This window comes from Lathyrus oleraceus, chromosome 3 (genome assembly GCF_024323335.1).
Source record: "Lathyrus oleraceus cultivar Zhongwan6 chromosome 3, CAAS_Psat_ZW6_1.0, whole genome shotgun sequence".
NCBI classification, from domain to species: Eukaryota; Viridiplantae; Streptophyta; class Magnoliopsida; order Fabales; family Fabaceae; genus Lathyrus; species Lathyrus oleraceus.
This window is the reverse complement of record NC_066581.1, coordinates 85555427-85582592: the sequence shown is the minus strand read 5'-3', so window position 1 is coordinate 85582592 and position 27166 is coordinate 85555427. Positions and strand designations below refer to the sequence as shown.

The window sequence follows — 27166 nt, the reverse complement described above, 5'->3', positions numbered from 1 at the left end:
ATTATTAGGCGTTGATATACGATAATGAGATATTGTTTCCTTCAGAGTGTAAAAACTCTTGTGATTTTGTCCTTTTAAAAAATTTGTTTCGTTAGATTGAGAAATGTGAGTGTTGTATATAAGTTAACCTTAGTCTCGAATCCTAAATAATGTGGGACTATTTAACAATAATAACAAACAAGCCTTATCCCACTAAGTGAAGTTGGTTACATGGATCAATTTCCGTCATATTTTTGTTTAAATTATTAATCTCAATATCTTTATTAATAACTTCTCTTATAGTTTTCATAAGTCTTCCTCTATTTCTAACTATTTGACTGATCTCCATATGATTTATTCTCCTTATTATATAATCTACATGTCTTCTCTCTACATGTCCAAACCACCGAAGTCTATTATCCACCATCTTTTGTACTATAGATGCTACTCTGACACTCTCAAATATTATAATTTTTAATCTTATCATGTCTAAATTTACCACACATCCAATACATCATAATCATTTATGTTACACTTATTTTATTCTCATGTTGATTCTTAAACGGCCAATATTATGCCCTATACAACATCGCAGGTCATACTGTGAGGTCATACTGCGATCTGATAAAAAATTGCCTTCAATTTGAGTGATACCCTTCTATCACAAAATCTCTGAAGTCCTTCATTTCAACCATCTAGCTTGAATTTGACGGTATACATCCTCTTCTACTTCTCCATCGTTGTGTTATTGACCCTAAATATTTAAATCACATGGCATGTGGGATGATATGGTCTCCAAGTTTCACCTCTATGTTAGAAACACTTCTCCTTTTACTAAATTCACATTTCATATATTTCGTCTTACTTCTGCTTATACGAAAGTCATGTGTTTCTAAAGCTCGTCTTCAAGTCTCCAACCTCTCATTTAAATCCTCCTTTGAATCTTCAAGTAAAATTATATCATCTGCAAAAAAACATACATCTCGGTGGTACAAGCTCTTGGATGTGCTCCGTGAGTATATCTAAAATTAAAATTAAATGATAGGAACTTAGGATTGAACTTTGGTGCAAATCCTAAATATGGAAGAAAATTTTAAAAAGAGTTGTTGGGTGCATAAACTGTGTGGTGATATTAACATCACTCACCCGACATATCTTTGAGATAACTATGAACTTGTGTCACTGATGCAATGATATCCTCTAAGACTCCATCTTAATCTTACTCAAACTTGCATTGCAAATGAGAGAAACAAGCCGATATAATTATAAAAGAAGCACCATTTGTAAGATCAGTCTCAACCAATTTCCGACTCTAAATGGTCTACTTTAGCACACCATTCGGGTAGTCGAGCATATCCAAATCTGTCCAATTTTGTAAATGCAAACAGTATGACTTCAAATAAAATAAGATGCATCTGTCGTTGATCTTATGAGTTTCATAAATAATTAAACAAAATAAAACATAAAACTTGTATACTGAACCTCACTGCTTTATTGTCTCCCAATCATATTCAAAGTATATGACAACTTAATATAGAACAAGACTATAAATTTAAAATGTCTTCATTTGTTGACTTGCCCTAATGACTGCATGAAAAATACTGTTAAAGGATTATTGCATTACATCTTCTCATATAAATTTTCTTGCACACAGGAGAGGAAAAAAACTGTGAAATGGCCAAGAGCAATTCAATGAACAAAGGGTGCACCATGTCCTCCTTCTATAGTCAAAAAACTGATTCAATAGACATCACCTGATGTTAGAAACTGCAAGACTTTGATTTGTAAATTTGAGGAGACTGTATTGTACAGTTGCCGATTGGAGTGAGGGACACATTTAGAAACAAACATGGGGAGGGATGAGCTTTCCTGGATTCATGATATTGTTAGGATCTAGGACTGACTTTATTTTTTTCATTGTCCTCAATGCTTCCACTCCTAGTTCTTCTTCAAGATACTGGAAAAAATAACCCGGGGATGAGGATTTTATTATTTAAAATAAACTCATAATTCTAAAGACATATTCCATTTGAAAATTAAAAAAACTATCGAAAACAACTATCAAACATCAAAACATAACAGTCTTTTGCCAATCATGGCATGAAAACTATGATTCATAATAACAGCCTATTGTGAAACAAAAGATTAATCTGTTTCTTGTTTAAATCAATTCATGCAAAGCATTATGTTGCCACTGTGTAGCCAGATTACTGCAAAGGCTTATTTCTAAGGTCCCATGCAAGAAAGCATGTGCTGATACTTTTTTATTTTTGGTTTTAAAGTGTCATTATATAAAAACTTTTTCCCTTAAAAACAAATATTCTTATAAATAGAATTTAAAAATTCAAGTGTTTTTTCTGCACAAAACCATAGAACTTGTCATTTTTTAAAACAAATATAGACCATACTATGTCCATAGTTTCTAAGATTTGTGAAATCACGTAAAGTTGGAAAGTATCACCGGTAACTAACATCATGTGTAAAGGTTTTAAGAAACATAGATACTAGTTCAGTACCTTCATTTTTCCAGTGCCAACACCATGTTCACCGGTACAAGTTCCTGTTTAGAAGAAAAATAAACCAAATTCCAAAGCTGTAATTGCTTTATTTAAAGAAGAAAAATAAACCAAATTCCAAAGCTGTAATTGCTTTATTTAAAGAAGAAAAACAAAGAATGCTACAGGCAGCTGAAATTTTACATTAACAGGTGACATGTGCCAACAAATTATTCTCAATACCTTCCAATGACAAGGCAGCATGAACCATAAAATGATTGAGTCTCTCTGCTTCCTGTCGCTGCTCTTCTTTTGTGGGATCAAATAGAATTACCGTGTGGAAATTACCATCACCAGCATGAGCAATCACTGTGCTGTCAAGAAACAATAATAGCAACATGCATCAGTAACATAATCTAAATAATACAACTGAATCCTATTTCAATATCCATATTCAAATAATGCTGATCAGATATACCAAACCAGTGACGATGCATCCAGCTCCTTTTTAGACCTTGAAATTATATCAGCTAGATGAGATAAAGGAACACATACATCCTGCAGAAGTAAGAATACCACAAACACATCCTTAGAAACTAATGCAAAACTCAGTAAATCTGAATATATTTGAATGGGAACGAAACCAAAAACATGTCATTTTAAAAGGCTTCTATCTCAAGTCAGGTATTCTATTCTTTTGGTATTGGGGCAGGCCGATGTTTACAGAGGGGAGGCAGTACTACTAATGAAAGAGAGGAGGTGTGAAAAATATGTTCAATGAAAGAAAATAAATCATTCTTTTTATTCCATTTTCCAATCTACAATAAGCATATGCCATCTTAAATCCACATTTATTATTAAATCAAACAGAACACGTTTTCTTTGAGGATTAGATGAAATTCTTTAACTGGTTCCTATCAACTCTAAACATGTAAATAACAATGTAGAAATTAAAATATATGTCTCACATCTAACTCACCGAAATCATGGCTTCCATATTAGGTGCCATGGCAAAGCAAGCCCAGAGTGCTTCCTTCCTTATCTGCATATGAACAAGATGTTCACATAAAAGTAGAAATAAATAGTAATACTGACTATTCAATAGTAAAATCAATTACAACACATCTAATTGAACAAAACAGAACCAAAGTATGAATTGGGGTGGCAACACAGTAACTTTGAGAGACGCTCATCAAAATCCTAATCTTGTCAATTGTGGATGGAATTCACTCTGATGAAGCAAATTATAAACAACCAACAAATGTAAAAGCTTGGGGAAACTGTACCTTCCAAAGTTCTTTTTTGGCCTCAGGTTCTTCTGCAAATACGAAATCCGAGCCATTGTGCTCAGAAACAATTTTTCGAACAATTTGGGTTTGTTCACGTGCATATGCCTCTGAAGAATATACATAAATTAACAGTAAGCTAAGTATTACAATTACTTAGCAAAATGTGCATTCATTAAAAAGGACACTACCTTATTTATTATTGACAAGATCACTGTATTAAGCCTACTTCATTAACACTTTGTATGTCTATGGTATGAGAAACTTACATCATTAGAACCCAAGAATCTTCTCAGTTAATAGATAACAGATTCACACTATATCCAATAATGAGATAGCCCGACAGAATTGTTATTTTCATGTTTTAACCTTTGTTATGTTGGAGACCATATCATCCCACAAGTCAGATTTAAATATCTTAGGCCTGTGATACAAAATGATGTAGAAATAGAAGGAGATGTAAACCATCGAATTCAAGTTGAGTGGCTGAAATGGAGAAGGGTCTCGGGGGTTTTATGTGACACAAAAGTACCACGCAAACTAAAGGGAAAATTTTATCAAAGAGCGGGAAGACCTGCGATGTTGTACGGGACAAAATGTTGGACGGTTAAAAATCAACACAAAAATAAAGTGTACTAGTGATGAGAATGTTGCGTTGGATGCGTGGTAAGAATAGATGAGATAAGATTAGAAACGACAATATTAGAGAGTGTTGGGTAACACACCTATAGTAGAAAAAATGGTAGAAATAGGCTTTAAGTGGTTTGAACATGTAGAGAGAAGACTTGTAAAAAATTTATTGTAAGGAGAGTAGATCAGATAGAGATAGAGAGAAGTCAAACAACTAGGGGTAGAGGAAAATCTAAAAAAAACTATAAGAGAAACTATTAAGAAAGATCTCAAGATAAACGAATTGGATAAGAACATGGTCTTGGATAGAACATTATAGCATAATTTGATTCATGTAACCGACCCCACTTAGTGGATAAGGCTTAGTTGTTGTTGTTGTAACCTTTGTTATGTTTGCCCTCTTCAAAGATTAAGCTCATGGACATAAATTTTCTATAATTTCATGATCCATGAGGAAAAACACATGTGGGAAATACTCCCTCGGTTTCTTTTTAAGTGTCAATTTTTTTACCTTTTACACATACCAAAAAAGTTTTAAAAATTTTTAACAATGATTATCTTTTTTCCTATTTTATCCTTAACTTTTATTAATATATTTGATTTTTTTCTCTCTCTGTAATAAATAACTAGGGGTAGTTTTGACAAAACAACTATCAATATTATTTTGAACTTTGAAATGACACTTAAAAAGGAACAAATTTTTTTCTAAAATATGACACTTAAAAATGAACGGAGAGAGTAACGATTAAAAAAATCACATTTTATACATCCTTGTTCACCTGTTCCTATAAATTCAAACATCAAAGTTGGACATTCAGGAAAATTCTTCCCATTAGCAATATTGATAGCTTTTATCTGAACTTCATCCAATAGCTCAACCCTTGACACCTAATCACAATAAACAGAAAAGTCATGATTGGATCAAGAATGATACAATATAAAGAATTAAAGTCAGAATCCTACCTGTATTCCAGACATCATAGTGGCAATAGCAACATCTGCTGCATCCTTCACAGAAGGAAAATTGCACATTGCAACCTGTTCTTTGATTAGTTAGGTAATCTGTATGATTTCAAATAACTCACATTATGCACTTATTGCAGTAGCTCAAATGCATTCTGGTAGAATAGAAGAAGCAATAAGTTATCTATGGACACTCTCTGGTCTCAATGATAAGCAAAACTAACTAACTACACACATATTAAGAATAGTGGTTAACTAGCTAACTAACTACACACATATTAAGAATAGTGGTTATCCTCGTACAATTTTCTTGATGTAATCTAAAAAATAATCTCATTTCCCAAACTACCATTTCTTTTCATTTAATTTTGTATGGGAACTTGTTCCATTGAAAGGTATTATGATGATAATAGCATTAAAATTAATTGGGTTTTGCTTATATATTTAAGACCACAAAATAAGATTTTTTGCTTATGTTTGAGACCAGAGTAGTAGAAGCTCAAAAGCTTTTTTGTATGATGATATAACATGAATGTTGACACAAACAGACTTTAAAAATTCTAAATCTCCACTTGATAATTCCAATATTTTATGAAAAGCAACCGACAAGTACGGGATGATATTCAATAGGAAAATGAAGTCTATATAATAATGAATGAATCAAAAAGTAACATCTGAATTTTGCAAGCTGCACTAATCACATCACAAGCACTTCAGCTTAAAGATTCTTTCCAGGACAGAAACTGGAAAGAAGTAACCTTGCAATCCAAGTTCGGAATTCGGATGATACAGCTTACATTGATTCATGTCAGGGATCAAAATCAACTAGAAACATTTTAATGAGTTTCAATCAAATTAAGTAAGAAGTGAGCATAACAGTTAGATTTCATAAATTGACGATAATAACAAATTTCAATTTATAAGATCAAACTTAGCAAAAAGTATACATCCAAAAGTAAAAAGAGAGAATTAATGTACCACTGAACACTGAGGAATTTTCTGAAGCCGCAGTGTTACTTCTGTTATGACACCAAGAGTTCCTTCACTCCCAATCATCAAGCGCGTCAAATCATACCTAGAAAGTATAATTTAAAGAAAATTAATAAGAGCATTTCATTACATATCTTTTTCACATGGAACTTGATCGGTCACCATTTCCATTGAATTCCCACCGTTAATCCGACATATTTTCATCATTTTGGTAAGATTTATGTTTGTTATAGTTGCTTCAAAGTCATTTATTATGTTTTGTTGGTTTGGTATCGCATTGCATTTGATTACAAGTTTATGTCAAAAAAGATCTCTTTTACGCTTCGTTTGGTAGTGTTATTGTTACAGGCCATTGCACAGGTTTAAAAGCATTAATCGTGAAGTTATGGATACTCAGAAAAGCAAAAATATGAAGAGACAGCAGGTCAACACGGGCACCCGTGTGCTACAACACACCCGTATTGTTGGTCAGGCAGAGCAAGATGGGAGAAGAAAAACAGAGATCAACACGGGTGTTAGATACCCAAAAGTGCTTATTTGAGTTATCAATTAAGGGTATTTTTCACTCTATTTCCTTGCTCTTTTGTCAAAACCACCTTTGTTCTAACATGAAATGCAATACATTGATAAACGATCTTGGTACCTTTGATTTGTGTGTTATTGTGCAGGTAGAAGGCATGAAACAATAGAAAATGAAAGACACAAGAAGTTGGCAAAGGAACCAAAGAGAATTTGCATTCATCAGCTTGCTCGCTAGGCGAGAGCTGAAGCGAAGGCCTCGCTAGGCGAGTTTCCAGCGAAAAGCTCCAGTAAAATGCCAATAAATTCGCCAGGCGAGATCCTAGCGAAGGTGGTAGCGAGTTCGTTCAGTTTTGGTGAAAAGCGCAGTCAGCACTCACTCGCTAGGCGAGGCTCTAGCGAGTTCCCAGCGAGGATTACAGTAGCCAAACCTCTCAACCTCGCTGGAGCGAGGGTTGGAGCGTGTCCTTCGCTAGGCGAAGGTTTGTTCGCTAGGCGAACATGACAGTTCAACAGACCCTGTTTCTCTGGGCACAGGTGCCTTGTGTGCCACAATTAGACCCTCGCTAGGCGAGCCATTCTGCTCGCCTAACGAGCATGACAGCCCAGTACTACTCTATAAGTAGCAAGTGCCACTTTTGAGCACCATACCTAGTTTTTACAGCATTTTTCCACTTTTGTACTTTCTTAGAGATATTTTCCAGCATTGTTCTTAGGATCTTTTATGCCCTAGATTTCATTTCTCTTCATCTTCGAACCATCTTCTACAAAAAGAAGGTGGATTCCCATCCAACATCGATTATCCGACTTGGATGTTGATCAACCTTCTTCCGAAACTTGCCGACCAAGCTACCATGAAAATGAGTAGCTAGGTCATCCATTTGTCAAGGTTAGATGTAGGTGATTACTAGCTTTGTGTGTAAATGTAAGGATCTTCATGTGTAAACTCTTTAATAGTGAATATATGATGAAAACTTTGTTTCTATTTAAAACTCTTTGTGTTGGTTTATGATCGAGAGATGTTTACCAACTCTTGACCTAGGTTTTCATCCAATCTTGTTCGTTAGCTAGAGATAGTAATGAATGATTTTGTTCACCATAAGGTTGAACCAAAAAGTTGTCATTTTGATAGATTGTGTTAGAGAGAAACAATGGATCAAAATGGGAAAACTCACAATGTGTGTTCGAGAGAAACATATTGGGAGGACTTTGTGAAATGATTTATCATCTAAAGGAGTTTATAAGATTGTCGACCGAACAAATACATGCAAAGTGATCATCGAACCCTAACTTTGACAATATTTCTCATTTATTCAAACCATAACTTTTACCGCAATTTATTACCTTTTTATGCAAGATAACGTGACAACCAACCAAAACCTTATTGTTACTTAAGCTAAGATTAATACAACCATCGAACGGCGGCGATATCTTACAATCCCTATGGATACGATAACAAAAACCCGACACTTAAATTTACAATCAATAAAATGGCGCCGTTGCCGGGGATTGTAAATTGATATTGCGAGCATCGCAATGGTTGTTTAAGTTTTAGCTTGTTAATTTTTGACTTGTGCTTGTAATTTGTTTGGTTTAGTGTGCAGCTTACGTTTTATGCGAGGGCAAATCCCTGTGGACGAACTTCTTTTTGATCCTGAGATCGAGAGAACCGCAAGGAGGCTCAATAGCAAAACGAGACGTAGGAGGCAACAGGCTAGACAACGCCAAGAGCAAGGAGAAAGTTCTTCGACCACAAATCCACCACCATTCATACCAAACATGGAGCCACAACCACCACCACCTATTTCTACTCCATGCATCAATAGTCCAAGGAACACCGCTCAGTTTGCCAACCACACCGGAAGGCAAGCTGAGATGAAAACGGGAACTCTAAATCTATTACATGGAAGTCCATTCACCGGAATGGACCATGAAGACCCATTTGCTTTTCTCACAAAATTTTATGAGATAGCATTGGCTGCCGGAGTGGATCAGGCTCAGGAGCTTCAGGAGCTTCCGTTGTTCAGACGATTATTTCCCCACGCTTTGCTCGGTAAAGCAAAGGATTGGTACCTAGATCAAACACCAGCCGTAATGACAGACTGGAACGTGTTAGAAGAGAAATTCATCGAAAGATTTTTCTCCCATAACCGATTCATGGAATCCAAGACGGCCATCTCGGTGTTTTCACAAGGAACCAGTGAATCATTAAATGAAGCGTGGGAAAGATTCAAGTCCATGCTTCGGAAATGTAAAGGGCATGGATTTGATGAATTGACTCAAATCCATATCTTCAAAAATGGACTTCAACCAAACTGCAAGACGTTGTTGGATGCGACCTCGGGTGGTTCTTTATTGTCAAAAAGTGCCGAAGAAGCCACAAACATCATAAATCGAATGGCTCTAAATGATCTTCAGAGTCAAAGTCGAGGAAATTCTTTGAAGAAGGCAGGAGTGCTTGAGCTAGGGACGAACGATGCCATCCTTGCCCAAAACAAGCTCATCTCACAACAAGTGGAACTCTTAACGCAACAAATCAAAGAGTTAAGAGAACCGTCAAAAGCTAAACAAATAGCTTGTTGTGAACTTTGTAAAGGTGAACATGACACCGGATTTTGTCCACCTCCCGGTTTTGACGAAGTAAACTACATGGCCAATCAACGGGACTATCAACCGAGACAACAACAACAACAACAACCTTATCAACCGCACCCTCAAAATCAACAACAACAATTCCAAGGGAACCAAGGGTTCCAACCTAGAAGCAACTATTATCATAACCAAGGTTATGGAGGTGGTTCTTCTAGCCGTCAAAACCCTCCCCAAAATCCGTATCAATCTCAACAACCGCCGATCGTCAATTCTAAATTGGAAGAGACATTGACGCAATTCATGCAAATGTCAATGGCCAATCAAAAGAGCAATGACGCGGCTATAAAAAATCTCGAGACTCAAGTTGGGCAACTTGCCAAGCAACTCGCGGAACAACACACCGGTCCTTCCTTTTCGGCAAACACGCAAACAAATCCTAAGGAGCATTGTAAGGCGATCATGACGAGAAGTGGGAGGGAGTTGGGTAAGGAGAATAAAAAAAGAGTTGAGAGTGAACAAAGAGAGAAAGAGAAAGAAATTGAGGAGGAAATATTGGAGGAAAATGTTGATGGTGAAGTAGGAGAGTGGAGTGAGGGTGAAGAAGTTGAAAAGAATAAAAATAATGGTGAAGTTGAAAAGAAAAAAGGTGTGGAGATTACTAGCTTAATGATCAAGGTTAGATGTAGGTGATTACTAGCTTTGTGTGTAAATGTAAGGATCTTCATGTGTAAACTCTTTAGTGGTGAATATATGATGAAAACTTTGTTTCTATTTAAAACTCTTTGTGTTGGTTTATGATCGAGAGATGTTTACCAACTCTTGACCTAGGTTTTCATCCAATCTTGTTTGTTAGCTAGAGATAGTAATGAATGATTTTGTTCACCATAAGGTTGAACCAAAAAGTTGTCATTTTGATAGATTGTGTTCGAGATAAACAATGGATCAAAATGAGAAAACTCACAATGTGTGTTCGAGAGAAACATATTGGGAGGACTTTGTGAAATGATTTATCATCTAAAGGAGTTTATAAGATTGTTGACCGAACAAATACATGCAAAGTGATCATCGAACCCTAACTTTGACAATATTTCTCATTTGTTCAAACTATAACTTTTACCGCAATTTATTACCTTTTTATGCAAGATAACGTGACAACCAACCAAAACCTTATTGTTACTTAAGCTAAGATTAATACAACCATCGAACGGCGGTGATATCTTACAATCCCTGTGGATACGATAACAAAAACCCGACACTTAAAACTACAACTAACAGAAACTGCTCACGCGTAATCAAAGCATGAGCACCACTTCCCTGCAGCTGTAACCGCTGCATAGAGTCGTGCATATCAATCATGGCTCTCTGGGATGCTGTCATCCATTCAAAACTATAATCACACACAGCCCGCAGGTAAGGATCTAGTCCAGGAGTAGAAGTACTAGGACCATCAGAAGCCCTGGTACTCTCTGTAGCAGCACTGCCTCTAGCATTCTTCGCTCTACAATATTTGGCCACATACCGGTCATCGATAGGTGGCGGGATCCTTACCTGACCCCGAGACGGAAGTCTCACCCTTGCCTGAATGCACAAACTCATGATCAAGCACGGGAAAGCTAGGGGACAATTTACACGAGCCCCCGACTTTAGCCCGCTCTCTATCACGGACTTAAGCTCATTGGCGATGATCCTCGCCACATCGATCTGGACGTTGGTGAGGATAGAATTGACCAAATGTGCCACTGGGATCGGCACTGTAGAGGTGTGGGACTTCGGCTGTATGTTGGTCAGAACCAAAAGCAGTATCAGTTGAGCCATGGGAGTCATGTCCTCCCTGTGATACCTCATTGGAACCCCAGATGGGTTCAGCTCAACAGATTTCCCGCTTAAAAGCAGGGCGACAGAAATAGCCGGAACATCCCGGTGAAGCCGTAAATCTGTATGGTATGTGTCCCTCTCTTCAGCTCCCAGCTGGAGCGGTTCCCCAAGGACTCGGTTGATGGCATCCCGATCAAATGGAACTGGACGCCCGGCCACTTTAGATACCCAAGTAAAGGGCTCGTCGTCATCGGGCAGTGCGTTAGCATAAAATTCACGCATTGTGGCTATGTCGTAATGCTCTAAGGGATTAATCAACCGATCCCATTTCTTCGCGTCAATCAACCCGGCAAAATTTCTGTTTGTGCCCTGTGGGTTGATTAGGAATCGCTTCTCTGGAAGAATTTTCCTCTTCTCCAGAGCGATGTACCTGGCGGCCTGCTTCGGGCCGACAAATTTGTCATTATCAAACTGGATAGGCACAGTCCGTGAAGTAGTCGCTCCCTTTCTTTTCTTAGACGCTCCAGACCTTGACTCCATCTGCAAAATATGAGAGGAAACAACACACACCAAACAAACAGATTAGACATCAACGCAATATTCAAAAGACTGACATGCTCGCTGCTGCTTCGCCTAGCGAAGTGGCAGCGAACGCTCGCCCCAGATTCGCCTAGCGAGTGCTAGCGAACCTTACGGGTTTTGGGGTTTTTCAGCATGTTCAGAGATTCTCCCCCAAAACCCATACTCAAATGGTTCCAACATCAGAACCTAATGATTTATCAAGTAAATAACCGTTCTATGCTATTGGGGATTACATATCTGCATATTGGGGATTGCAAACCTTAGTTATAGGTTGAAAATGTGAAGTGAGTAGGATTTGCAATCGACCGAGTAGGAAGAGAGTCTTAGTGAGAGTGATGCAAATGAGAGAGTGTGGAGAGCTCTGTACAAATTTTCGCAGCAGGGTTGCAAAACAGCACATTTGTGTTAGGGCAAAAATGAGTGCCCTGCTGAGATTTAAATAAGTGCTGTCATGCAGCGCTCGCTGCTGCTTCGCCTAGCGAGCAGCTAGCGAGTCTGCTCGCTACTGCCTCGCCTAGCGAGCAGCTAGCGAGTATGACAGCAAATGCCTTTTCAAAGGCAGCAATTCATGTTCAGACAGCATGGTTAGCACTAGGAAACCCAACACAACACAACACAAAAAACAGTAAATACTTACAATGTTGGGGTGCCTCCCAACTAGCGCTTGTTTAACGTCGGCTAAGCTCGACGGTGCGATGCTCACAGAGGAGCATCAAGCGGAATTGTGCAGCTTCCGCGATCCACTTTGTTTTTAGAGCTTCCGGGATCCATTTTGTTGTGCAACCTCCTCAAGGGATTTGATGTCTTTAAGAGGTTCTTGATGAACCTTCGATAAAATCTAATACCACCCTTTTTCGGAACTATTTGCACAACGCTCACCCATTCACCGTCGGCGATAGAACAATTCATCCCGGCCTCCATTAATTTGACAACCTCCTTCTTTTTTAGCACCCGCATCAATTGATTCTCTTCGTTTGTGGACAAATTATTGCTAATGATCACGGGTTTAGCACAGTTATCATCAAGGTACACATATTTCAAATGTGGCTCTAGTTTCGGCTCCTCCACTATATTTGTCATATCCACGCCTTCCCTTGTCTCTTTATGATAGACAAGTTCTCCACAAGCTTCTAATTCATTCAACCATGCTTCCATCTTTTTTTCTTTAGTTTTGGTCGAAAGTTGGTAGACTCCGATAAGAGGTCTTTCGGAAGGATTAGAAATATGGACCTGGTTTGCGACCTCCACTAGCTTCTCCTCTGTGGCATCGATTCGGAAAGAATCATGTTTATCATTGAGATGCTTTTTGGCTTCAAAAAGATGGAAGGCTACCTCTTCATTTTGGACCCTTACCTTCATCAAACCGTTATCTACGTCTATCATCATGCGCGCGGTTTTCATGAATGGTCGGCCCAGGATAAGCGGAGCATCATCATCCTCTTCCATATCAATAATAATAAAATCAACCGGGAAGAAGAATTTATCAACTTTTACTAACATGTCTTGAGCCACTCCATATGGTGCAGTGGTAGATTTATCAGCAAGTTGCAAAGTCATCTTCGCAGGCTTGATATCAACATTTCCCAATCTTTTGATAATGGACAGTGGAATTAAATTGATGCTAGATCCCAAATCAATCAAGCCATTACCCATGTAGGTGTCTCCGATGGTTACCGGTAGAGCGACTCGTCCCGGATCGGATTCCTTCCTGGGGAGGGTTTTCTGAATGATGGCACTACATCGTGCATCAAGCAAGATTGTCTCAGGTTCCGTGTGCCTCCGTTTTTTTGTAAGTATGTCCTTCATGAATTTGGCATACTTGTGCATTTGCTCCAAGGCTTCGGCAAACGGAATGTTGATTTGCAATTGTTTAAAAATACCCATGAACCGGGCGTAATGCCGTTCATTCTCCCTTTTGGACGGAGCATGAGGATAAGGAAGGTTTTGGATTGGAGTAGCGCTCACTACCTCCTTTCCCTTTGCAACTCTAGAACTCCTCCATCTAGGCTTTTTCACTACCTCCCCTATTACCTCATCACTTGTATTTTTCTCAATCTCCACACCTTTTTTCTTTTCAACTTCACCATTATTTTTATCGGAGTCTACCAACTTTCGACCAAAACTAAAGAAAAAAAGATTGAAGCATGGTTGAATGAATTAGAAGCTTGTGGAGAACTTGTCTATCATAAAGAGACAAGGGAAGGCGTGGATATGACAAATATAGTGGAGGAGCCGAAACTAGAGCCACATTTGAAATATGTGTACCTTGATGATAACTGTGCTAAACCCGTGATCATTAGCAATAATTTGTCCACAAACGAAGAGAATCAATTGATGCGGGTGCTAAAAAAGAAGGAGGTTGTCAAATTAGTGGAGGCCGGGATGAATTGTTCTATCGCCGACGGTGAATGGGTGAGCGTTGTGCAAATAGTTCCGAAAAAGGGTGGTATTAGATTTTATCGAAGGTTCATCAAGAACCTCTTGAAGACATCAAATCCCTTGAGGAGGTTGCACAACAAAATGGATCCCGGAAGCTCTAAAAACAAAGTGGATCGCGGAAGCTGCACAATTCCGCTTGATGCTCCTCTGTGAGCATCGCACCGTCGAGCTTAGCCGACGTTAAACAAGCGCTAGTTGGGAGGCACCCCAACATTGTAAGTATTTACTGTTTTTTGTGTTGTGTTGTGTTGGGTTTCCTAGTGCTAACCATGCTGTCTGAACATGAATTGCTGCCTTTGAAAAGGCATTTGCTGTCATACTCGCTAGCTGCTCGCTAGGCGAGGCAGTAGCGAGCAGACTCGCTAGCTGCTCGCTAGGCGAAGCAGCAGCGAGCGCTGCATGACAGCACTTATTTAAATCTCAGCAGGGCACTCATTTTTTCCCTAACACAAATTTGCTGTTTTGCAACCCTGCTGCGAAAATTTTTACAGAGCTCTCCACACTCTCTCATTTGCATCACTCTCACTAACACTCTCTTCCTACTCGGTCGATTGCAAATCCTATCACTGTAACTAAGGTTTGCCCTACTACATTTTCTTTATGCTGAACTTTATATTTCCAATTTGAATGTCAATTAGGATGAGTGTGGTATGGGAAACTTTAGGTCTGCATGTGGTATTTAGGGTTTTGCAAATTGGGATTTTAGGTTTTAGAATTGGGGATTTTAGGTTTTGAATGCAGATATGTAACCCCCAATAGCATAGAACGGTTATTTACTTGATAAATCATTAGGTTCTGATGTTGGAACCATTTGAGTATGGGTTTTGGGGGAGAATCTCTGAACATGCAGAAAAACCCCAAAACCCGTAAGGTTCGCTAGCACTCGCTAGGCGAACCTGGGGCGAGCGTTCGCTGCCACTTCGCTAGGCGAAGCAGCAGCGAGCATGTCAGTCTTTTGAATATTGCGTTGATGTCTAATCTATTTGTTTGGTGTGTGTTGTTTCCTCTCATATTTTGCAGATGGAGTCAAGGTCTGGAGCGTCTAAGAAAAGAAAGGGAGCGACTACTTCACGGACTGTGCCTATCCAGTTTGATAATGACAAATTTGTCGGCCCGAAGCAGGCCGCCAGGTACATCGCTCTGGAGAAGAGGAAAATTCTTCCAGAGAAGCGATTCCTAATCAACCCACAGGGCACGAACAGAAATTTTGCCGGGTTGATTGACGCGAAGAAATGGGATCAGTTGATTAATCCCTTAGAGCATTACGACATAGCCACAGTGCGTGAATTTTATGCTAACGCACTGCCCGATGACGACGAGCCCTTTACTTGGGTATCTAAAGTGGCCGGGCGTCCAGTTCCATTTGATCGGGATGCCATCAACCGAGTCCTTGGGGAACCGCTCCAGCTGGGAGCTGAAGAGAGGGACACATACCATACAGATTTACGGCTTCACCGGGATGTTCCGGCTATTTCTGTCGCCCTGCTTTTAAGCGGGAAATCTGTTGAGCTGAACCCATCTGGGGTTCCAATGAGGTATCACAGGGAGGACATGACTCCCATGGCTCAACTGATACTGCTTTTGGTTCTGACCAACATACAGCCGAAGTCCCACACCTTTACAGTGCCGATCCCAGTGGCACATTTGGTCAATTCTATCCTCACCAACGTCCAGATCGATGTGGCGAGGATCATCGCCAATGAGCTTAAGTCCGTGATAGAGAGCGGGCTAAAGTCGGGGGCTCGTGTAAATTGTCCCCTAGCTTTCCTGTGCTTGATCATGAGTTTGTGCATTCAGGCAAGGGTGAGACTTCCGTCTCGGGGTCAGGTAAGGATCCCGCCACCTATCGATGACCGGTATGTGGCCAAATATTGTAGAGCGAAGAATGCTAGAGGCAGTGCTGCTACAGAGAGTACCAGGGCTTCTGATGGTCCTAGTACTTCTACTCCTGGACTAGATCCTTACTTGCGGGTTGTGTGTGATTATAGTTTTGAATGGATGGCAGCATCCCAGAGAGCCATGATTGATATGCACGACTCTATGCATCGGTTACAACTGCAGGGAAGTGGTGTTCATGCTTTGATGACGCGTGAGCAGTTTCTGCTTAACGCCAACTGGCCTGTGGACAGGCTTGTTTATGGTGAGGGGGCGGGCGCTGGTGCGTCTTCAGGTGCTGCAGCTGATGATGATGAGGATGATGAGGCTACCGGTTCTGAAGCCGGTAGTGAGGAGGATTTCTGAGCCCGTAGAGGGTTAAGTTTCTAGATTTTTCAGTTTTTATGTTTATTTTTATTTGTATTTTCGGATTATGTATTTTGACTTTGGTGTTGTACTATTGGGGTGTTTTGTCCCCCATGAACAAATTTATATTTTCAGTTAATGTTATTTATTTCTGTTTTTAATTTTGTTTGTTTAATAAATTTTTGGGTGATTAAGTGACAAACCTTCTAGATTGGTTGCTCCTCAAGAAGTACCCAATGAAGGTGCATCCGAGCTTGGATGGCAATGATAAGAATAAACAAGTGAATGAGGCTAAGGTACATGGTTACCTTCGGCTAGAATGTTAGAATGCATTAGGAACTTTACTCTTTTTGGTAAATTGAATATTGTCTTTTTGCAACATAATTGAATGAATGTTTCATCTAGAACTTTAAACCACAAATTGTGAGGAAACCTCCATTGTACACTTAAATGCTGGATTCTAATAAGTTTTGTTGATTCATTTGATTCATGCTTTGTCTTTTATTATTGTGAATATGTGGAAGCAATTAGAAATGATCAAGGCACTTGTTTTTTATCGAGCACAACTACATCCAAAAACAAACTTACCTGTGAGCAGAGAGAGTATTCGTTAACCCCTTTGAGATTAAACACTTGAATCTCAGCTTGAAATAAAGCGAGATTTCAAAAATCTTTTTGTTACAACCCGGAAAATCTTGATTATTGTTCTTTTGCCGTAAAAAGTTAAGAGCATTCACTTAGGGTGAGTAAGAAATAAGTTGGGGAGAATTGGTAAGTACCACAACTCTTGAAAATAAAAATGAAAAACCAAGCAAGCATTGAAAATGAAAATATAGAAAAGAAACATCTGTTTTGTAAATATGATGCGAAAGAAAAGAACAAAAATAAAAAGAATGAAAATGAATGCTTGTTTGGAAGAAAAATAGTGAAAAATAAAAATTGAGTTGTGGAATATGAGTTGTGAAGGTTTCAAATAAGAAACAAATGAAACAAAGTCGAGATGTGTGAATAATATATTGTGAATGTCTCTTTTGCATCGGCACTTTCGTTTCAATGGCCTTAGAAATGACCCTTGTTTGTTAACCTAACCAAGCTTCAACCGAAAAGCCCTTAGTGATCTTTATGCTTCCACATTACCATTTATGATTGTTAGACATTGTATGAATCTATTTGATTTCTTCATTGTTTGTTAGAGAGTGAGATTATTCCCGCGGTTGCAAACGCGTAAATTGTTCATTCATTATTCGAAGAGGAGAGATAGGGTGATTCATTCAGAATAATATTGTTGTAGATAGATAAATATTTTGCATTGCTATTAAGTTTTAGTTCTTGTGTATTATTGTATTCGAACCATTGGAAACTTGTATAGGCTGATTTCGCTTGTGTTTGAGCCGTTTATCCAACTTCGGAGAAACCTTTTTCTTAAAGCAAATCCTCTTGTCCTTCAAGAGGCATACTTTGCTTGAGGACAAGCAAGAATCTAGTTGGGGAGAGTTGTTAGATACCCAAAAGTGCTTATTTGAGTTATCAATTAAGGGTATTTTTCACTCTATTTCCTTGCTCTTTTGTCAAAACCACCTTTGTTCTAACATGAAATGCAATACATTGATAAACGATCTTGGTACCTTTGATTTGTGTGTTATTGTGCAGGTAGAAGGCATGAAACAATAGAAAATGAAAGACACAAGAAGTTGGCAAAGGAACCAAAGAGAATTTGCATTCATCAGCTTGCTCGCTAGGCGAGAGCTGAAGCGAAGGCCTCGCTAGGCGAGTTTCCAGCGAAAAGCTCCAGTAAAATGCCAATAAATTCGCCAGGCGAGATCCTAGCGAAGGTGGTAGCGAGTTCGTTCAGTTTTGGTGAAAAGCGCAGCCAGCACTCACTCGCTAGGCGAGGCTCTAGCGAGTTCCCAGCGAGGATTACAGTAGCCAAACCTCTCAACCTCGCTGGAGCGAGGGTTGGAGCGTGTCCTTCGCTAGGCGAAGGTTTGTTCGCTAGGCGAACATGACAGTTCAACAGACCCTGTTTCTCTGGGCACAGGTGCCTTGTGTGCCACAATTAGACCCTCGCTAGGCGAGCCATTCTGCTCGCCTAGCGAGCATGACAGCCCAGTACTACTCTATAAGTAGCAAGTGCCACTTTTGAGCACCATACCTAGTTTTTACAGCATTTTTCCACTTTTGTACTTTCTTAGAGATATTTTCCAGCATTGTTCTTAGGATCTTTTATGCCCTAGATTTCATTTCTCTTCATCTTCGAACCATCTTCTACAAAAAGAAGGTGGATTCCCATCCAACATCGATTATCCGACTTGGATGTTGATCAACCTTCTTCCGAAACTTGCCGACCAAGCTACCATGAAAATGAGTAGCTAGGTCATCCATTTGTCAAGGTTAGATGTAGGTGATTACTAGCTTTGTGTGTAAATGTAAGGATCTTCATGTGTAAACTCTTTAATAGTGAATATATGATGAAAACTTTGTTTCTATTTAAAACTCTTTGTGTTGGTTTATGATCGAGAGATGTTTACCAACTCTTGACCTAGGTTTTCATCCAATCTTGTTCGTTAGCTAGAGATAGTAATGAATGATTTTGTTCACCATAAGGTTGAACCAAAAAGTTGTCATTTTGATAGATTGTGTTCGAGAGAAACAATGGATCAAAATGGGAAAACTCACAATGTGTGTTCGAGAGAAACATATTGGGAGGACTTTGTGAAATGATTTATCATCTAAAGGAGTTTATAAGATTGTCGACCGAACAAATACATGCAAAGTGATCATCGAACCCTAACTTTGACAATATTTCTCATTTATTCAAACCATAACTTTTACCGCAATTTATTACCTTTTTATGCAAGATAACGTGACAACCAACCAAAACCTTATTGTTACTTAAGCTAAGATTAATACAACCATCGAACGGCGGCGATATCTTACAATCCCTATGGATACGATAACAAAAACCCGACACTTAAATTTACAATCAACAACGGGCACCCGTGTGGTGACACACGGCCGTGTTGTTTAAAATAGTGCATCAACACGGGCACCCGTGTGGTGACACACGGTCGTGTTGTTTAAAACAGTGCATCAACACGGGCACCCGTGTGGTGACACACGGCCGTGTTGTTGCCTCTGTAGCTTGTTTTGAAAATAATTATTATGGAGAGCAACACGGGCACCCGTGTGTACACACACGGCCCGTGTTGTTGGGCGCGGCTTGGAAACCCCTACTTTTGTTTTGTGAACCTATTCTGCTCATTAAGGGTAGTTTGGACCTTTTGCTTGGAAGAGATTCATCTGAAGCTATAAGAAGGCTTGGAAGAGAAAGGAGAAAACACTTTTTGACGTACGAAAAGAAACATTGCACCGGAGAAGATAGCTACTACGGAGGATTCGAAGACGGCGAGATTCAAGGGCATCACCCATTGAAGATCAAAATCTCATAATTCTTTGTAATGTTTAATTTCTATACTATGATTTCTTTGAATACTATGAGAGGCTAAACCCCCAATGCTAGGGGGTGGTCCTGATTTGATTTGATGTTATGAATTCTAACTATTGATTTCCTTATTACGATGTTACGAATTTCAATTCAATTGTGTGATGTGCTTATGCTTTTGTATCGGACAAATACAAATAGATCTATGACTATCAATAACAGGACTATGATTGTTAGGGTTTTCACACAATTAGGTTTATAATTGTATCACCTAGGACTAGGAACTTTTGTAAATCACCGTAAACCTTGATATTGTTTATGATTAAAACCAATGATTAATTGAATGGACATTAGAGTAAGAATTGGTAGTTTAATAGTTTCTTCCTTAAGGACTTAAGGAAGAACATTCTGAGGTTAGGAGATGGAATGTTTCATATGTATTAAGGAAATCTTGACTGAATTCATAACTGGTTAAATCAACCACTCACCCTAGCATATTTTATCTTAATCAGTTATTTCTACTATTTTTTGTGTTTACTATTATAAATTCCAAAACAATCAAACCATTATCTTTTTGTTCTGATAGAATCAAAATAAAATAAGTATTTCCTACGCAATCCCTGAGATCGATACTTGGAAATAAAACTCCTTATTACTACATCGATAAAAATAGTACACTTGCTATTTTTCCGATCAGAACTCAAATGAAGTGTTTTGCAATGTAACTTAAAGAAGTTGTGAAGCATCCATTCATGGAAGGTGAGAAAATTATAAGTGGAATCGATTAATAGATAAAAGGTAAGGAACATAACAAACCCTGCAGCACTCTTCCTAGCTCGAGATGCAGTCTTCACAATATCTCCATTGGCAAGAACTACCTAGTAGTGTAACATGCTCATCACTTTAAATATATAAACACACCAATGCATTACCAAACTTTGGGATTAACAAACCTTGAGACTGATGACATTATCACGCATAGTTCCATACCTACAGATCAGTAAGGAGAACCATCAGGGCTAGTAGGATTTACATCAAACTGATCAAAATTGAGTTCAGTAATCTTAACTAAACTGATAAGCAGGAAGCAAGCAAATACTAGACTTTGAAAGGGCTGACAATTTAACACCTAGAGATGTTAAACATTTAAACTAGCAGGTGACAGTGATAGCCAGCAATAGATGAATAAACATATAACAGAAAAGTAAGCACCTCACAGCTAATGATCCAGAACAGCGTGTAGCACACATCCCTCCAATACTTGCACCAGGACCTGCTTGTAACAAGTAAATGCTTCAATGTTCAGGGAACAGGCATTAAAAAAATCAATGCTTTCTTCCAGATTTCCATGTCTCTTATGTTCATCTACAATAAGAAATATTCTCAGAACATATCAACTAACCGGGATCAAGTGGAAAAAATAGACCAAAAGGTTCCAAATACTCATTAAGCTCCATCCACCCAATTCCAGGATCAACAACCACATCCATGTCATCAACATGTAATGCTTTCACTTTCTAAAGATTCAATTGTAGGAAGTGTAGTAAGTATAACAGATAAAGTAGTTTTCCTAAGTCCAATCTGTGCTTATATGCACAAGTGTACTGTAGCCTGCATGTTTAAACAAATCTAGGCAAATATACTGTTTATATAATGGTACATACACGGACAACCAGATTATTCTAATAGAACGTGTACATACTTGCATTGATGCCATGTCAATACAAACCCCTCCATTGGGGGATAAAGTGTGACCCTCGATTGATGTAGCTCCACCGTAAGGTACAATAGGAATCTGTTATAAAAAAAATAATGAAAACCAAGTTTAACAGTTTCTCAAGAATATTGTTAATATTATGCATCCATGAATTGAAAGAAAACTATGACTTTTTCAAAAGCTGATTGGTGTAAGATATGCAGTTTTTCCTCTTTAACATGCATGTTAAGCGGATATTAATCCTGAAAACTTGTACAGTAAAACAAGAATAGACCATAACACTATAATTAGGATAAACTCGATGTTGTTAATCTCAGATAGTATCACGTAGCACCAACCCCCTAAAATGTTAGATATAACAGAGAGCGGGATAGGTGTTATTTCAAAGACTAAAAGTAAGTGTGCAAAGTAAACATAAGGCTTAATATCCTTTTTCGTCATGTATCTTGTATTCGGAGTTCATTTTGGTCCCATAACTTAAAAAAGAACCATTTAAGTTCCTCAACTTTTCAAAACGTATCATGTTAGCCTTTTCCATCTAAATGTCAGTAACGACGTCAATTTTTACTGACGTGGCAAATGACATGTTAGATTGAACTTTTGTAACCGATTTAGAGACTATAATTGGTCACTAAAATGTGTTTTTGGGGTTTGATGAGATTTATGCAGAAATATTCATCTTCTTTTAAATCTGTAAATCAGGAATAACATTATTTGGATATCACAGCTCAGTTAGCCATCTTATGGATTGACCAATTTTTCAGTGCTGATTTGTTAATTAGATTGAGAAGTTACAACAAAAGGTGAAACATTTTCCTATAGCATAACACTGTTTCTTCTATTCAAATGCAAGATCGGATCCTTTCTGCAACAATATCAAGTTTCTTATTTATAATCACAATATATGTAACATCAGAACAAAGTTTGTACTCTGTATTACTGTGCACTTCAATGTGCGATCTGTGTCCATCTATACATGACACTGATTGCCCATATATCATTTTATGTCATATCTCTGTTTTTTAATCTTGTTACATGTTGCCTTAATCTCAAAAAATTGGCAAGTCTTCTCATAGCATACCTTCCTGTTTGAGCTTTTAGAAATTGTTATACTAAAATGACAAATATTTTTTAATAATATTATCTGCAAGATGAGATAAATTATTCCATATTACCTGATCATCTCTTTTCTTTATCCACTGCTGTGTTGTAGGTTGAAATCATTACAAAGTTTAATTTGAAAAAAAAATCTGCCAACAACAGGATCATACTTTGCTGGTATGAATTTTGGAAAGTTATGTGTCTCTGCTTGCATCATGATAACATCTTCTGCCATTGGATGCTTCGTTTTATGCTTCCGAGGTACACTCCTCAATTCCCCAGAAACAGCTTTTTGTGGACATGCAGAAAGAAGTGGTGTGCTGAGACCCGTTCTAATAGTGGCATGGAAGAATTATCTTTCCTTAAAATCTTAGAGACAACAGGTTTGTATGTACCTGTATCGTTTTGGTGTTGTGGCTTAAGATTGAATTTGAGAAAATAAATGTGATTTATTATGTGGTCTGAGTGATTATGGAGGAGTTTTGGAAGAGTTTGGGAAGTGCCATAGCTTGATATGATTGTGTCTGCAAGAAAAGTGTTTAAGGAATGCCACAAAGAAATCTAATTTTGTAACCGATCAAAAGATTAACAAAATTGGTCACTAAAAGGCGGCATTTCAGTTGCATGCACGCTGGCTTCCACATCAATGTCAAGTACACTATCTCATTGACTTTGACTAACAAATTAGACGGAAATGACTAACGTGGCACATTTTGAAAAATAGGGACTCAAATGATCATTTTAAAGTCATGAGACCAAATGAACTCTGAGTACAAGATACGAGACGGAAAAAGATATTAAACATAAACATAAATATTCAAAAATAGAAAAATTTACAAATTTAAAGAAACCTTAAATAATTAAAGAACCTAAAGCTCAGAGCAATAAAACTTAAACAGAGAACAAAAACATAATAGAACTAAACCAAAAGTAGAAAGAGCAAAACAATTGTTTGTGAGCAAGAACATAACGGAATGAAAGAAAAACAAGATTTTGGTGTTAAAAGGGTCCGAATTGAAATTTATACCCTTAAAAAAGACAAGGGCTTAAAATAAGATTAGAGGAATTTCTCTCAAAAACCCTAATAGCGGCTACGATGGTTTAGGCCACAAATAGTGGTCGCTGCACCCGCTATAGTTGACAGTATCTTGTGGACCAAAAGTTTCGGGCCAAACCCTACCATCGCTACGTTATTCCGCTATAGCGCGCCATTGACAACATAGAATAACCTTACACGCAAGATTCACACTACTTTATAATATAAAGTTGTCCTCGTGCAATTCAAAAACCACAATCTTTTAACCTTTTCTAACCTTGTGAAACTTGAACGAAAAGTAGAAAATAAAGTTTTTTTGCAAAATAATAGGGTTTCGAAAAACCACTTCAACAAAACCATTCATCATCAAGGGACGACCAGTAAATGGCTTTATGACTCTTAATATTCACATGTGTAAAAAACATAACACTAAAAGTATTATGGTTTTAAAACAATTAGTTTAAACATGTTCACACCATTCACTAATGTTAGATGAGTTGGAGAACTCAAACCTTATGAATGTTGCATAATTTGACAATCTTCGAGACCTCCTCTTCTGATCTGTAAATGAGACTAGAAGTATAATGCAAGAAAAGAAATACAAGTGGGTGCTTTAACTTTACCACTACAACATAACGGCAATGTTTTAACACTACAACATAACGGCAATGTTTTAACACTCCTACTCTCCTGTGTTCATTCATGTCCATTCTAGGTGCTTTTTAGGAGTGTTCCATTTTTGTTTGTCAAAAAAAGTCAGATACTATGTGTGTGTATGTGTACGAGCATGATTTGGACTTTTGATACTCCAATACACATGAAATAAGTCATTTTATCTCTTGTCAACAAATTAAATATTAGATATAAGACATGTGGTAAAAAAAACTTAACACAGGGGGCCATCAAAAATATGGTTCTGTAGGATGCAGAGAACTGATGGAGATGAATTAATTTTTTGTTTTATAAGCATACAAATGACCATGCTATCTAGAAATTTATTTCTACAAAGAAATCAACTAAAAATACTCTTCCCATTTTAAACACCAGTGGGGTCAAACATGAAAGAAATACTAGTTATTTGTATAAATGAATACCACAATAGCATTACTCTACGAGAGTCCGTGATATTATCAAAGTGGTGTTCAGAACAATGCTAATGTTTACTAACAAAATAGCTAGATTCTAGACCAAATCACTTTGATGACCATCATAACTATTCCACTAGCAGATTCACTTTAGTAGTTGTACTATCACAATTTTCAACTCCACAAAGGAAACACAAATAACACATTGCCCACATAGCACAATAGAGTAAATTCAAAAGTCTTATTTTGAAAGCTGAAATGGAAAAAGAGAACAACATTTTATTTAAGCATTTCAAAACTTATATGATTTGCAAAATGACTACACTAAGTGCAAGTACCAACATGCAATGAAGTGGAAACCTACAAGGGTTACACTAAATCACTGCAGCATTTTGGAACTATGAGCAAAAAATGATGAACAAAAAATTTAAGCCAAAGATTCAAAGCTTGTCACCTTGGATAAACAATCACATCTGGGATATTGACAGCCTTGTGAAAACTGTTTTGTGGTTTTCCATGGAAATATCTCTCATCATAATCAAGTGATATGTTATCCTGTGGATATCAAATATTATAAAAATCCGAACTGATAAACACAATGCTGAAGCCTGAGATGCAACACAATGTCTCATTTAATAGAAAAATAATTCTTAACATCAACAAAAAAGACATAGCAAATTATATAATAACCAAATCTTCTTAACAAGAAATAGCAAGAACAGAAAAAGAAATTTTCAAATGCAATTGGTGTACAAATTAGAACCAGCCCGAGCATTTATTTTCTAGATTTTCTTTCTTTGCTTAAAATCTATAGATATTCATATAAGCTAGGATTTTGTACCTTACAAATGATTTTCAACTCCTCGAGAAGCTCTTGTGGAAACTCTTTCTGTGATCCCTTAACAACATATTGTGTGCTACCTTTGCCCCCAATACTCACACCGCTAACATCCATTATAAGAAATTTCACATCATTATCAAATCATTACTTTATTTGTTAAGATAATACAGCTAAACGTGTAGTTCAAACTAAACATTAAGATTTGTGTCACAAATAATGACGGCCAAAAACATTAAAAACATAACAGCTCTCGTCTTTTATCAGAAGAACTTTCATGCAAGGTATCAGAATCAGGTCAGCTTCTGCTTACAAGTTGCTAATAATATATCCTTGAGAAAGAAAAAAAAAACTCCAATTCAAGTATAATCTCATATTTGACTATTGCTTAACCTACTCCATTATCTCACACAACAAAAGATGAACAATACTATAAGTTAGTTTGCATAGCTTCTCAAAAAGCACTTCCAGGAAGAAAAAACAAAGTTTGGTTTTGATACTTTCAGTCACGGTCAGTAACACTCAATCACATATGTAACTTTAAAAGTAATTAAAATCAAACGTTTATAATTGAAAGTGTAAAAAACTCTGCACCAAGGTTTTAAAAAACAGTCCGCGACCTCAAAAAGGACCGCGACAAAACAGTATCAGCAGGTGCCGATCCTGTTATTAACAGTTTTTATGTTAAAGAAATCAGTGTCGACCTACTGAAATTGCAAAAGCTCCGCGACCTTTTTCGAAAACCTTGCTATGCAGTTAATGTGTATGTTAATTAAATCCAAATAATATATATACAAAAAACCTTGCAATGATTGTGACATTTCTAAGCAACAGCATCTTTGATAAGTTGAAATTAGCTTATGCATGGTGCAGGTATGTTTCATTCATAACTGATTTTAGCTGAGAAGCTTCCAGAAGATGACCTCGTTTAGGGTATGATTAGCAGCAATGAAATGGAAGTAGTTGAAATTGGGGTAAAATAAGCGATCAGTATTACATAATTGAGAAAGCGGTACCTGATATCGGAATCGAGAGAGTCGGAGAAAGAAGGATCGGAATGAGGTTGAAGAGAAAGTGATCCAGCGGAAAGAGCGAGAGCCAGAGGAATTGACCAATTTGTCCAAGGGTTGTTTGTTCTGTGTGAGTTGAAGAAATTGGAGGAGGTGGGTGCGTTTTTGTGAGGCGTGGCGGTGGTGATGCTATGGAGAGCGCGGTGAAAGGAGTGGTTGAGTGAAGATGAACGAAAGCGAGAAAGCCATAACCACGAGCTGAAGAAATTGGACATTCTGGTAATGATAATCTGAGCAACGAAGCAAAGTTGGAGATATCAGAGCACTGAACCGCTTTGGTGAGAAGTGTAAATGGGCACGCTAGTCCTTTTCTCGAGATGGCTTTACAACGTAACATTAGATGGAT

General features: G+C 37.8%; 1 protein-coding gene across 2 annotated transcripts; it reads right to left on the bottom strand.

Annotated features, from left to right (window-relative positions):
• Positions 1–1425: 1425 nt before the first annotated feature.
• LOC127125491 (D-lactate dehydrogenase [cytochrome], mitochondrial) lies at positions 1426–27166 on the bottom strand. Of its 2 annotated transcripts, none has more exons than XM_051054277.1 (18): positions 26767–27164; positions 25754–25856; positions 25367–25467; positions 24340–24388; positions 21676–21768; positions 21376–21490; positions 21186–21246; positions 20927–20963; positions 20790–20851; positions 6332–6428; positions 5354–5428; positions 5170–5278; positions 3761–3870; positions 3454–3516; positions 2953–3032; positions 2718–2848; positions 2496–2539; positions 1426–1936 (listed from the first exon to the last, which is right to left on the bottom strand). In XM_051054277.1, the coding sequence occupies exons 1-18, from the start codon at positions 27033–27035 to the stop codon at positions 1817–1819; spliced, it is 1719 nt and encodes a 572-aa protein (XP_050910234.1). In that variant the 5' UTR covers positions 27036–27164; the 3' UTR covers positions 1426–1816. The 2 variants fall into 2 exon arrangements, 1 of the variants encoding a protein (XP_050910234.1); XR_007804666.1 differs by having other exon boundaries at positions 1749–1936; positions 2718–2843; positions 26767–27166.